This window comes from Fukomys damarensis, unplaced genomic scaffold (assembly GCF_012274545.1).
Source record: "Fukomys damarensis isolate Sample0158 unplaced genomic scaffold, DMR_v1.0_HiC HiC_scaffold_26, whole genome shotgun sequence".
NCBI lineage: Eukaryota > Metazoa > Chordata > Mammalia > Rodentia > Bathyergidae > Fukomys > Fukomys damarensis.
In genome coordinates this window covers 35,669,134-35,682,854 of record NW_022900938.1, presented here as the reverse complement: position 1 = coordinate 35,682,854, position 13,721 = coordinate 35,669,134, and the positions used below count along the sequence as shown (strand labels likewise).

The window sequence follows — 13,721 nt, the reverse complement described above, 5'->3', positions numbered from 1 at the left end:
GCAACTCCATTAAATGTATTCATAAACCTGATAAAATTTTTAACAAAAGTATCTTTACTGCATATTCTATCACTTTTGTTATGGAAACAAATAAAAGTGCTAAAATAAGTACTAAAGCATATTCTGTATTCCATAGATTATATCAGCAATCTCCCAAAGTTGTTAATATATTTTGATGAATATTTTTAAGATTGTGAAACAAATATTTGTTCAAAGAGAAAGAGAAAAAAAAACCATCTAATAAGAAATCAAGAAGTAAACTCTTTAAGGGTGTTTTTTTTTTTTGGCCTTGCATGAATTTCACTATCCCATGTACAATATATTCTACCAACAAATACATTTTTGTTTTGTTTTTGTTTTTTGGTACCGGGAATCAAACTCAGGACCTTGTGCTTGCAAGGCAGGTGACAGAACCACTGAGCTACATCCCCAGCCAACAAATACATTTTTAATAATCATTTGCTACATTGCCATCAATCAAAATGCTATCCTATTCACTACCCTCCAAGCTTTGATAGGTCTCATCCTAGTTCAAGATTTAGTCACAACCTTTGTTTTCGTTTTCCTACAGTATCTCTTCTAACCACAGGTACCTATGCTCAAGCAGGTCAACAAAATGGTCTCTTCCATGACTGCGAGTCTTTGAAGCTTAAAAAACTGAAGCAAGACTGCACTAGACTCATGAATGTTCTCAGCTCTGCCTATGAGAATTCCATGCCAAACACCAAGATGAGTAAAGCTCCCTCAGAAAATTACATGTTCATTCACACATACATATCAACAGAAGATTTCACACCTTTTTTTTCTTCTCTTCCCTTCTCAACAGTTCCTTCTTCCTCCACAATCTCTCTTTCTCCTCTTCCTTTTCTCTTCTTCTGGCAGAAATTTCCATTTCCAGTCTTGCTAACTCTTCCTGGTGGGCTCGCCATCGAAAAACCTGAAATCAGTAGGAAAACTTTACTTTGATACCTTTGCACACTAGGGATTTCACATGAGACTAGGTTCTGAATCCAGCAGAAGTCAAATTTTGTTCAAATACATATTTAAATTTTTTGTGCATATGAGTATGCGACTTATGTGCAAATGTGTACACACTAATGTTAAAGAGAAAAAATTCTTTGCAATTATCTCATTCAGAGACTCTTTACTTCATAGAGATATAAAGTCCTAATGTGTCTGTGATTTAACTTCAAAGGATCTGTGAGTTTCCATAAGTAGTAAGTAAAAAGCCCTGTGCTTTTGCACTTGTGTTTTTTGTTGTTTTTTTCTGGAAAGTAGGCTAAATAACTCTTGAAAATTCTAAAACAATCCTCAGGCCCTACAAAGTTTAAGAACCACTGATAAATTTCAGCTTCTTTATTTTTGAGGATAAAAAAATGACCTTATTTGAAAATTTAAAAAATTAAAAAGAAATTCCTAGGTACTGATAAACTATTGATGGACATATGCATGGTATAGGCTTTCCCTAGAATTTCTGACAATATATAAATATGTATCACAATATGAAATATGCAAAAATAAATAAAATATGCAAAACCTTTGATCCATAACTTTACTTTCAAGAAATTATCCAGACAAGCAACTAGTCCCAGGCACAAAAATATACTAATAGAAATATTCATTGTAGTATTGCTTAAAGTAGAAAATTTGGGAAAAAAATCTAGACATCTAGCAATAGGAGATGGCTTAAGTTAGCTATAGTACCTTCATACACCAGCTACCAATAAGAAGGGATGTTAAGTCTCTATATTCATTGACACAGAAAATATGCACAACATATTACTAGATGCAAAAAAGCAGATGCAAAACTACATTTATAGCATGATCTCATTAAAATAAAAGGTATCTATGCAAATAAACATTTTGAATGGTGTTTACCGAAATGATATTGTTTCTGAATAATATCATTTCAGGAGATTTAAAAATACTTTTTAAACTTTCTGCATTGGGTGACATTTTTGTAAAAAACACATTTTCTCTGTAAGTAGAAAATCAATGAAATTAACAAATTAAAAATACTTATCTCTCCATGTACATATCCGATTGAGGAAGCAGTGAGAAATTCTTTTTTGTAAAAAGAAAACTAGCTTTCCCAATTAAATACCTAATTTTGTGTATACAAGCATCATTCATCAATAGTAATACACAGAATGAAAATTGATAAAACACTGCTCTGCAATATTTAAAATGACTAGTGAAAAAATTGAAACAAAGTATTTGTAAATAGGAAAGGGTGAAGGGGTGAAGGGAGGACAGGTGTATGGGGAAAAACAAGAACCAAGATATATCGTGTAAAGCTACAAGATCCCAATGATAAATGTAACTGTATTGTTTGCTTTGAATGTACCAATAAACTTAATAAAGAAAAAAATGACTAGTTAGTCTGTTTATGCACTGACTATATTCAAAATTTTAGTTTTCTAAAAATGAAAATTTTCCTGTTTATCAAAACAACAAACGATACACTCCTGCCTTGTTTCCAAGAGCAGTTCAGTTTTCCCACTTATGGCTTCTCTAGACCATCACACTTGCCTCCCTCAGAACCCCAGGCCTAGAACAGAGCATCAGTGCCTTCCTTCTACCCTTTATTTTCTGTAGCTGTTCTTCTATATGTAGCTTACTATAGTTAAAACCAAATGTCTCCTCATGTACTTCCGGCAACCTCCCTCCTGAAACCCAGAGGATGTTCTATCTCTCTTCACTTTACTTGGTGGTACCTGGCCTGAAGGACCATCCTTCCCACTTAAAACTTTCCTTCTAAGGCCAGATAGTGTTCTTCCCTGCCCCTGCACCAAGTGACAGTGCCCTCTTCTTCCTGCTCCCCATGTCTGCCCTGCACCCCTTTCTCTACACATCTCTCTTTGACCTCCACCTATATTTTTGATACACTCATGCTCTCCTGAGTTCATCATGTCTAGTTGTCTAACTATACAATCTACAGTGTCAGGTCTTTTGTCTGCAATCTATCCTATAACAAATTTGAGCCTTGACTGTGTGAGCACTTAAAATCCAACATTTCTAAAAGTAAGCTCAGCATTTGTAGCTTCATGATAGCTTCATACCAAGCCTCTTCATATCCTGCCTCTTGTTTTCAGATGTCCTGCTTTGCGAGACTACATGTCCCCTGGTAGTTCCACTTGTTTTTGTTACTATGTACACACATCAATATGACTATTTCTTTACATTTTACAGTGGATTTGTGAGAGCATGTATTCCATAAACTCAGATGAGCTTTTATTTATGACAAATCGATTTTCAAGCCATTTAGCTTCCTAGTGTATTCGAAATCTTTATGCCAAATGTATTTAGAACAGGAACAGACAGTTCAAAAGGGTAATGCCAACTGATCGATATGGGGTCTACATAATTCAACTTTCTCACTCTCAACCAATGCCAATAAATACATGAAAAAATGTTCAGCATTGCTGGCCATTAGAGAAATGCAAAGTAAAACAACACTGAGATTCCATCTTATTCCGGAAAGAATGACCATCACCAAAAATTAAAATAATAATAAATTAGTGAGGCTGTTGGGGGAAGTCAATGAATCCTTCCACATTGTTGCTGGAAATGTAAATTAGTACAACTACTATGTTAATTAGTATGAAGAGTCCTCAAACAATTAAAAGTAGAAATTCCACTTGATCCAGCTATCCCCATTTCAGGTGTCTTCCTAAATGAGTTAAAGACATCATGTTACACTGATACTTGCACACCCACATTTATAGTGGCACAATTCATAGTAGCTAAATTCTGGAAGTGGTCTATATGTCCATCAACAGATGAGTGAAGAAAATGTGGTGTTATACACAATGGAGTACTACTCTGCCATAAGAAAGCATAAATTTGAGTCATTTGTAGGAAAAAGGATGTACCTTGAGACTAAAATGTTTAGTGAAATAACATCACATGGTTTCTCCTGAATTAGAAACCCAAAATATGAATAATGTAAAGGGCAAAATAAAAGGAAAATAATAGGAAGCGGAAAGATAGATCTTTTGCATGTGGAAAGGGGACCAAGAGGTGGATAGAGGAGAAGCAGAAAAGAAAGTAAAAAGAGTTAAGCTGTACTATGTATGTATACCAACTCCCCACAATGAATGTAATCTCCAAACACTGCAAACACATAGTAATAAAAATTTAAGAAATTGAAAAATGGTATCAGCCAAAATGTATTGTTTGGATTGTATTTGAATAGCGTAATTGCAAAAAAAATTATGAGATACTGCAATTAGTGCTATTTTGGTGTTAATTGATTAGTTATATTATTAAGGAAATAGTGTTAAATTTTATAGGCATGATAATAATGATATTATGCCTTTTCATTCTAAATACTGACAGGTGTAATATCACATCTAACATTCTCACTATTTTCAAAGGGGCAAGGTAAAGTATATAAAAGTGTAGATAAAAATTCAACTCATTCAACTGATAAATTGATACTTTTTGAACTTAAGTGACTATGGGTTCCATACTTGTTAAAAATTTCCACATCAAAAATTTATTTTAAAGGAACCAGAAAATATAATGTATACTCAAAGATATTATATAATAAAAATATTGTAATAGTAAGGTTCTCAGGTAGGAAGATAATGATTTGTGGTACACAGAAGTAGTGAAAAGAAAAACACATTATGAATACCGAGAGTATTTTTATTATTTCAGTGGATGTAAGTTTTGGTTTTAGTATCACTCCTTTTCTGATTTAAGACAAATTTAGGGAAACTGTCATTGAATGACTTTCCATGTACTGTATATGTCATATGATTTAAAGAAACAAAAGAATAAACAAAGGTCTACAATGAGAGAGAAGATTTCTGTTTTCTAGAGGAAGTACACCAAACAAAAACTAAAACAAAAAACAGAGATCAGAGTGGGTTAACCAGTTTATCCACCAGTTTACCTATCATTTTCGAGTATAAAGGATGCTTGTCTTCTTCTGAAAGGATAGAATTATGTCAGTGATTTAAGAGGTATGCACACACCATAGAATTCTGAAAGAGCTGGCAAGTTCAACAACCAAAAGTCAACAGTTTGTAGATGTCAAATAACAATGAACAAAAGAAGGAATACTGTGCAGAAGTTAGTGCATAGAGCAAGCCATCAGCCCTCAGAAAACAAACTGCTTAAAGTTGGAAGCATGGGATTGATCAGCGACCCACTGAAGTTTACTTGAAGTCAATAATTCACAATAGCAACTGTAATAACAATCAGAAATAGGAGTGCAAAAAAAAATAGGAGTATGGAAGTCAGAGTTGTGAGATTATGACAACTAGAAACAGGATCAGTAGCAACTGGTATGTAGGCAATAAGGTAAAACTGGGCTTTTCAGAATGCATAATGGGCAAGGTGAAGAACTGGGGAGGAAAAGGATGCTGTTGAAAAAAATTCCTGCCCAGTGGATCCTCTCAGAGATAATCAAGAGATTTGGATGGCTCCCCTGTGGAGAGAAAGACAACCATTTACTGTATTTTCTGAGATGCCTAAGAATAAGAAAGTTGGCAGGTGGGTAAAAGAGTCAATATTAGCACAACGGGCTTAAAATGCACAGAAAACTTCTGAGAGAACAGCACACAAAGGGAAGAATAGCCCAGAATAACATTTTAACAGTTTTATTTTAAAGGGTTTACTAATTATATAGCTTTCAACAGGGCATGTGAACATAAGTGTAGCAATAATAACCACGAAAGAACATTACCTCAGTGGTGGCCATGTGTATATTATAAGGAAAGTATTACTTAGATTATTAACTACAGGACATTTTTCTTTTTTTTTTTTTTAGGTATTTAGCTAACGTTTCCTTCAAAATTTCTCCCAAGTGTGCTGTCTTTGAATAAGATTTTAATTTAACAGAGATCAACTGGCATTTAAAATATGCTCAAGTAATAAATTAAAGATTTTAAACTGTTAGATGGTTAGTAGCATTAAATGGTTAAATGGTTAGTAGCATTACACATTCTCTTTGTTGTTAATGTAAAATAAAATGGTTCAAGTGAAGTCAATAAACATGTAATTTCAGAGAGAACATAGTAGAAAAGCCAAAAAAAAAAAAAAATGAAGCTCTCAAAAACTTCAAAGGGAATCATTGGAATTAACATCAAGATTACAATTTTAACACAATTTTCCTTCAAAGTTAAGAGCTTTGAAAAAAACCTGCTATGTCAATGTGGTGTAAAGGAAATGAGTTTCACAAACCTGCTTTTTAATCATACATTGCCACTAACAAATAATAGTGGAACTTTAAACAATGGCTCATCCAGTTTTCTCACATGTTAAAGGGAAGGACTGGGCCAAGTGGCCTCCATGGTTCCTTAAAGACTTATTATTGTGATTCTGTTTTATATTTTCCTTCTAAATATTAATATTATATTCCTTCAGCCATATTTATGGAAACATTATATGATGTGGTCATTTTATAGAAGAAATCAAAAGAAAGGTATGGTCAGATCAGTGTCTGCAACTGTCAAAAATAAAATATTCAAATCTGCCATGTGTGACAGCTTATTGTGTGCCAGGTCTGTGCTTTATTAAGATGTTAAATACAGGACATGGAGTCATTCTTGAAACAAGCATCTGCCTAACTTCTACTTTTCCTTCTCAAGACTGGGCTTAGATATCATCCTTTCAGGAAGTGCTGTCTAACTCACTACACGCAGTGTCTTCTCTTCTCCCCCTGTATCTTGTCCCTCTTCTATTACAACAGACATCAAACCATTTGGAGTGGCCTTTCCCTGCAATGGACTAACAAACTTCTCAGATCAGCAACTAAATCTGTCTAACTCATAGGATGTGTCTCCAAACCATAGCACAATATCGGAAATTCAGAGTACAAGAAATATTTGTAGAGTTGGTACCTAGTCAAGGCTCTGAGGCTATACTTCAAACGTGACATAGGTAGTATTTTCTCTCTGCCCTCTGAATTGATCTTTAGAAAGGAAAAGTTACCCACTATACACACTACCATTTTCTGATTCTTCCACTGTGGAGGAGCCCTTGCTTTCCTAGCTGTTTCAGTGATTCCTGTGTTATACTTGCACTTGTCTGAAAGGAAAAATATCCAGAAACTGTGACGAGATTTGCAACACCTAATTTATATTTCTTTCAAGGTTAGAGGACACATGTAAAAAGTGGCAAGCAAATCCCTTTCTCTGTCTTCTCCATTAATGTTACTACTATATGCTTCTAAATTCCGTTCAGCTGAGTAGACTTCAGATTTTCATTTTCTTTAATCTTTAGCAGTTTGATAGCTCCATTACATTTTGCCAAATATTCCACCATTTTACAGTATTATCTCCTTACGCTTTTTTCATCTTATGTATTCCATTTATGTTTAACCTTTGCTCATGAAATATAGCACCTATGATTTTTGCATATGTTATTAAAGCTTTCTATCTTCATTTGGCTCTTTTTGCTTAGCAGAAGAATTTGCTTTTTCCTATTGGCTTCCCAATTATCTCTTGGTTACTTGGGTAATTCCATAAGTGCATTTTTATCATCTCTGTTTGATAACTACTTTCCATTTTCCATAGCTTTTTATTATTTATTTTCAGAATCTCAAAGATTGTGCATTATTATCTTGACTGTTCCATGTCTTCTTCTTTCAAATAAAATATTGCAACATTTCATTTAATTGAGTCCTAGAGGGCCTAATGTTAGAGTAAAACAAGATTTGTAGAGGAAGAAACAAACTAAATGTCAATAAACAGAAAACAATCAACAAACAGATGTATTTCCTAAGGAACAATATTTATAAACCCATCAATTAATTTTATTTATGAAGCTGAAAAAGCCCAATTATCTAATAGAAACAGGAACCTTGCCTAAGACTCAGGAACTTACTTGTCTGTTGGCTCTGAGGCCTTAGGAAATGACTTCCCAGTTCTGGGTGTCAAATTCTCTTCTAAAAATTAAAGGGATTAGTTCCATGTTTTTCAAACAACTTACTAATAGATTATAAAATCAAGGTTTTTTAACATGGGAGTACAGAAAATAACAGTGCATCTCATGTCAACGCAATAATTGTTTCAAGAAAGTCTTGTTTCCATTGTACACGTGTGTGTGTGTGTGTGTGTGTGTGTGTGTGTGTGTGTGTGTGTGTGGTCATCATGATGTAAGACACACTTCTCATTGAAGTCTGCAGCCAACAAAGCTTCAAAATTATACCAGGACACTCTCTATAATTCTTCCCAATGCTAAGATTCCGTGGCTCTACAACCAAAAGACCAAAGCTATTATGTTGCCAACATTGAGAACAGTCCTTATTCCTTCTGCAATGAACTCAGAAGTATGATACAGATGAAAGCACCCATCTTTTGAAATCATAAACCAGTTTGAGTCCTACCTCTGTGATCTATTGGACAGCTCTTTAGGGCACACTGTTTAACCACTTAGAACTTCATATTAGTGGAAAATGAGATAATGAAGCACTGCTATACAAACAATATCCATTTTCACAAGCCAGAAACTTGGGAGCCATGAATATTGCAAGTCTCTGACACTCTGTATATCCAGGCCCTGTTGCATACACCTCTTAACTACCTCTTAGACTGGTGGTGACAAACCTAAGGCACATGTGCCACAGAAGGCTGTTTGTATCATTGAAACCTCTGAAAGGTTTGCCATCACCATCATAGACCCATTCACTTCTCTCCATCTCTGCAATCACCAACCTAACCCTACAAGAACTTCCCCAAGTCCATTTTTTACCTCTGTTTACTGAACCAGAGTGATTTTTTTTTTTGTACTGGGGATTGAACTCAGGTCCTTGCACTTGTGAAGCAGCCACCAGAACCACTGAGCTAAATCCCCAGCCTGAGAGCAATTATTTTCAAAAGACACATTTAATCATGTCTCATTCCCTTCCCAGCCTCCCTTCTCCTTGCCTGACATTTTTCAATGGTTTGCACTGCTCTTGGAGCAATGTCTATCTCTCAGATTTAAACTACAACCTGCAGTTCCAAACTCCTAATCCCAACTTTCCCTCTGTGCTCTAGGTACACTCAACATCTTACACAACCCTGAATAGACCGTATCTCCTCCAGCTATGTGGATGTGTACACATTATCATTTTTGTCTGGAGGGGCCTCCCTCACCCCATTTTCTTGAATCCCTCACCCCATTTTCTAATCAACACTTAGCCCCAAATTTCAGCTCCAATACCTGTCAAGAAGACCTTAACTACCACTGCATCAGATAAAGCCCCCAAATTAGTACACATAGAGCATCTTATTTTTCTGTGAAGGCAGTTATTGTAGTATGAAATTAAACACTCAATCTTAAAATCACTTGACCAATCCTCATTTCCCAATTAGTCTGATCTCTTTGAAGATGAGGCCATATATGATTGGCTCACCCTTCTATCTCCAGTTCTAAGCCCACAATGTGGCAATTTATAGATGCTCAACAAATATGTGTGAATGAATGAATAAATGAGAAAAGAAAGTAAAAGTGCCACAGTTAAGTTTCTGGACTGTCACAGCTACTTTCTAGCTCATTTTCCTTATTTTGTGTCACTTTGGTTCTATTCATTCTGTACACATATGTCCATTGGATTCATAGTCACACATTTTTGCACTATTAGAATTCAAAATTCTAACAGTAGTAACTTTTTGGCCACAATTTTAAATATCTTTACAACTACTTATTTACTTGAGCACCACTTTGTTAAAAAAGGAAGGCTCAACCTCTGAAGGCGTATTTGGACTTGACCCACACATAAATTATTTTCTATTTCTCCCCAGAAGAAACAGGTCTGCTCTTCCTCTTTCTCTGGCTTTTCTTTTCCTTCTCATTCCCACACACCCTTGCTTATTTCTGTCCTCATCTGGCCCCTCTCTTGGAAACCTCTTGATTCTTTTTGTTGTTTATACAGTGCCCTTTCTTGACGACTTCACCTGTCTCTCTCCTATCTCCACACATAATGTCCAAAATAGAACTATCCAATCACTCTTTAACTACTGTTGCTCTTTATTTTCATTTTACTCACCACTATGTAAATCAGATTATGAGCTGACTGATTTTTCTCATTTGTTTTGGTCACTAGACTATTGGTTCATGGTGGCAACAGGAACTTTATTTATTAGCTGTTCTAACCAGGAGTGGAATAGTGCCACCCCAAGGCATGTGCCCAGTGGGTTTCTTGGGTAGATGAAATAAATGCCTAAAACTAAGGTCAGTAATTACATACTTGCCTAGTCTCTAAACTACAGGGCTATATGACTAGCATCTTTAATATCATTATTGGGACTCCATAATTTCTTTTTTTTCCCCTTGTCCCCACCCTCCCTTCACCCTCCCCTCCCCAATTCAAACACTTTAATTCCATTTTTACATTTTCTCATATTTTTTTTCCTTTTCCCTTATTCCCCCTTCCCTATCCTTCTCACTGTCCCTACACCTTTGGTCCTTTTCTTCCTACTTGCTAATTGTCCCATTAGGATCTTGAGTACTATTTCTAGTTTTTCACACCAGAGATACTATTCGGTATTTGCACATGTGTGCCTTATTTATTTCACTTAGAAGTATATCCTCAAAATGTACCCGTTTAACTATGAATGAATCTATTTTCTCATTCTTTATGGCTGAGTAATATTCCATTTTATAGGAAAACCACATCTTTATCCAGTTTGCAATTGATGGGCAGATGGGCTGTTTCCAAGTTTTAGCTATTACAAACTGTGCTGCTATAAACATGGGTGCACATATATCACTGTGGTATGATTCTTTCACTTCTTTTGGAAAGATACCCAGCAGAGGGATGGCTGTGTCAAATGGAACCTCTAATCCTAGTTCTTTGAAGTATCTCCATATTGACTTCCATAGTGGTTGCACCAGTCTGCACTCCCACCAACAATGGAGAAGGGTTCCTTTCTCCCCACAACTGCACCAACACTTGTTATTGTGTGAGAGGGACTCCATAATTTCAACTGAAAACTTTAGACTGACCAATTCTTTTTTTTTATTAAAGATTGCAAATATACATGACAACAAGAAATGAAGATACTAAATAAAAATTTCAAATATACATATATATGACAGCAAAAAAGGTTATGAAATAAACAAAAATTTATACAACACAAACAGATAATCCAAATACATTATTAGTTTGATATGATCTTCAAACATTATATGTTCTTTCTCATTTCTTTTCCTATAATATTTTTGAAATGATGTATTTACAAATAAAACAAAGTTACATATTATAGTTGAGAAACTGTCCTCAAAATTTAATGATTTATAAACTCCTTGGTTATTATTAATTTGAGAAATATCAAATGCTTGTTGATTGTGTCACTTACATTTTCTAACAAAACTTCCCACAAAAAAGTAACATACTTATATATGAAATCCAAAAGCAACTAAGAGTTCACATTTTTAAGATCAGATTTTTCTGTTTCCATTTTATTATATCCCATAGTTATTTTTATTATGTTTTATAAGCATAATGATAGGATTTAATACCAATACATATGTAGTATTCTTCCCAAAAAAATGCCTATGAATTAAATCAAGCATGTAATTTAGAGAAATGGTAAGGTTGGCAGAGAAACCATCGATATGCCAATTATGCAAAATCCTACCACATTCATGACCATGTTTCTCATTTAATAGTGCACAAACATGTGAAAAAATATACCCCCCACATAAATACACAATGCATATTTTCTACAATACAATATATACTTTGGTATAATAAAACAGTGCAGTGAAGTGTGGAATGTTTGTGATTTATGTGATTTGAGAAAAACAAGTATCATCCTTGAGGCAGCTGGAGAATTTGTAATATTTATCAGATACTAAATGATATTAATGATTTATTATCCATTTATTTAAGTATAGTTATAATAAAATTTACTTAAAATTAATATTCATTATCAGTAGAAAATAAGTATGAAGATATATTAATGACATAACAAAATTTGTCTTAATAAATTTCCAACCAAACAAGCTGTAGTGACAGAAAAGGAAGTTTGCAGAAGGCAGAGATGAAAGAGGAGAATGACAGGTGGACCTTAATACTTTTCATACTACTCATATATACAGATTTCATAAATTCTCAAATAAAAAAGCAAAGAAAATGAGAACCAAAATAACTCATGAATTTGGTAGACTAACATATAAAGACAAAGATTAATGTGTTGATAAATTTTAAAAATATGAAATGTAAAGCCTGAGATTTAGCTCAGTAGTGCTGCACCTGTCTAGCCAGAACAATGGGCTGAGTTTAATCCCCAGCCAGGGAAAGAAAAAGAAAAAAAGAAGAAAAGAGAAAAGGAGCATATGTGCTTTCTAACATACTCAATAGATTAAAAATAAATTATTTGTTATCTCTTCCTCTTGAATTGTTCCCTTCACAAGGATGTAGTAACCTTCTTTGTCTCTTTCAATCAGTTTAGGTTTGAAATTTACTTTGTCTGTGAATAAGATTGCTACCCCTGCTTTTTTCTGGGCTCCTGTTGCATGAAGAATTTTTTTTCCTTTCACTTTCAGTCTATGGGCTTCTTTTTGCACTAGATGTGTCATGTATACAACTTATTATTGAATTTTTCTTCTTAATCCATTTGCCAGTCTATTTCTCTTGATTGGTGAATTGAAGCCATTGGTATTGATGGTTATAAGTGATATGTACTAACTTATTATTGTCATGTTTTTTTCGCCTTCTCCTTTTAGTTTCTTACCTTGACTATTTGATTTGCTTTGTTAGGCCTCATTGTGTTGTTGCCTTCATTGTCTTTTTCTAGGATATTGTTTAGAATTCCTTGCAGTGCTGGTTTGGTATTCATGAAGTTTCTCAGATGTTCTTTGTCATGGAAGTAACTTATTTCCCATTCATTTTGAAAGAAAGTTTTGCAGGATACATCAGTCTAGGTTGGAGGTTGTTCTCTTTTAGTACGTGAAATGTCTCATTCCAGGCTCTCCTTAACCTAAGGGTTTGTGTTGAAAAGTCTGCTGTGATTCTGATGGGCTTTCCTTTGCATGGGATTTGTTTCTTATCTCTTACTGCTTGTGGCATTTTGTTCTTCTGCTGGATTTCTGGGATCTTGATTATTACATGTCTAGGTGTAGATTTTGTTTTTTTTTGATCATGGCTAGTTGGAATCCTATATGCCTCACTTATCTGTATGTCAAATTCTTCCCCTCTGTTTGGGAAGTTTTCTATAATTAATTCTGTGAACAGCTTTTTCAAGTCATTTGCATTCTCTCCTGCTACTTCGTGGATTCCTATCAGTCTTATGTTATTCTTCTTTGCATCATCTAAGAGTTGTTGGATCAATTTCTCATGATCCCCTACTGTTTTTAAGAGACCTCTCTCTTTTTTTTTTCATTATATATATTTGAGGAACATTTATTCTTTTTTTAATTTTATTGAGTTTATTGGTACATTTTAGGGATACAGTACAGTTACATTCATTGTTGGGATCATGTACCTCTACATGGCAAGTCTTGTGTCTCATTTTCTCCCCTTACCTCTGCCCTCCCTTCACCCCCTCCTCCCCTCCCCATCTACAAACACTTTATTTTCATCTTTTCATTCTCTCACATTTTTTTCTTTTCCCTTTTTGTTCTTCCCCTACGCATCACACCTTCCCTACACCTTTAGCTCCTTTCTTCAAATTTCTAAATGTCAGTAATCTTATTAGAATCTCATGCATTGTTGCAGAATATTCACACCAGGGAAACTATTTGGTATTTACACATGTGTGACTTATTTATTTCACTTA

At 34.5% G+C, this 13,721-nt stretch overlaps 1 protein-coding gene across 1 annotated transcript in view; it reads right to left on the bottom strand.

Annotated features, from left to right (window-relative positions):
• Positions 1 to 13,721, bottom strand: part of Ccdc148 (coiled-coil domain containing 148) — a 301,801-nt gene that overhangs the window by 96,945 nt on the left and 191,135 nt on the right. The window contains exon 11 of the mRNA XM_010606782.3: positions 797 to 937. Within this exon, the coding sequence (XP_010605084.1) occupies positions 797 to 937 (141 nt within the window). The remainder of the gene's footprint in view (positions 1 to 796; positions 938 to 13,721) is intronic.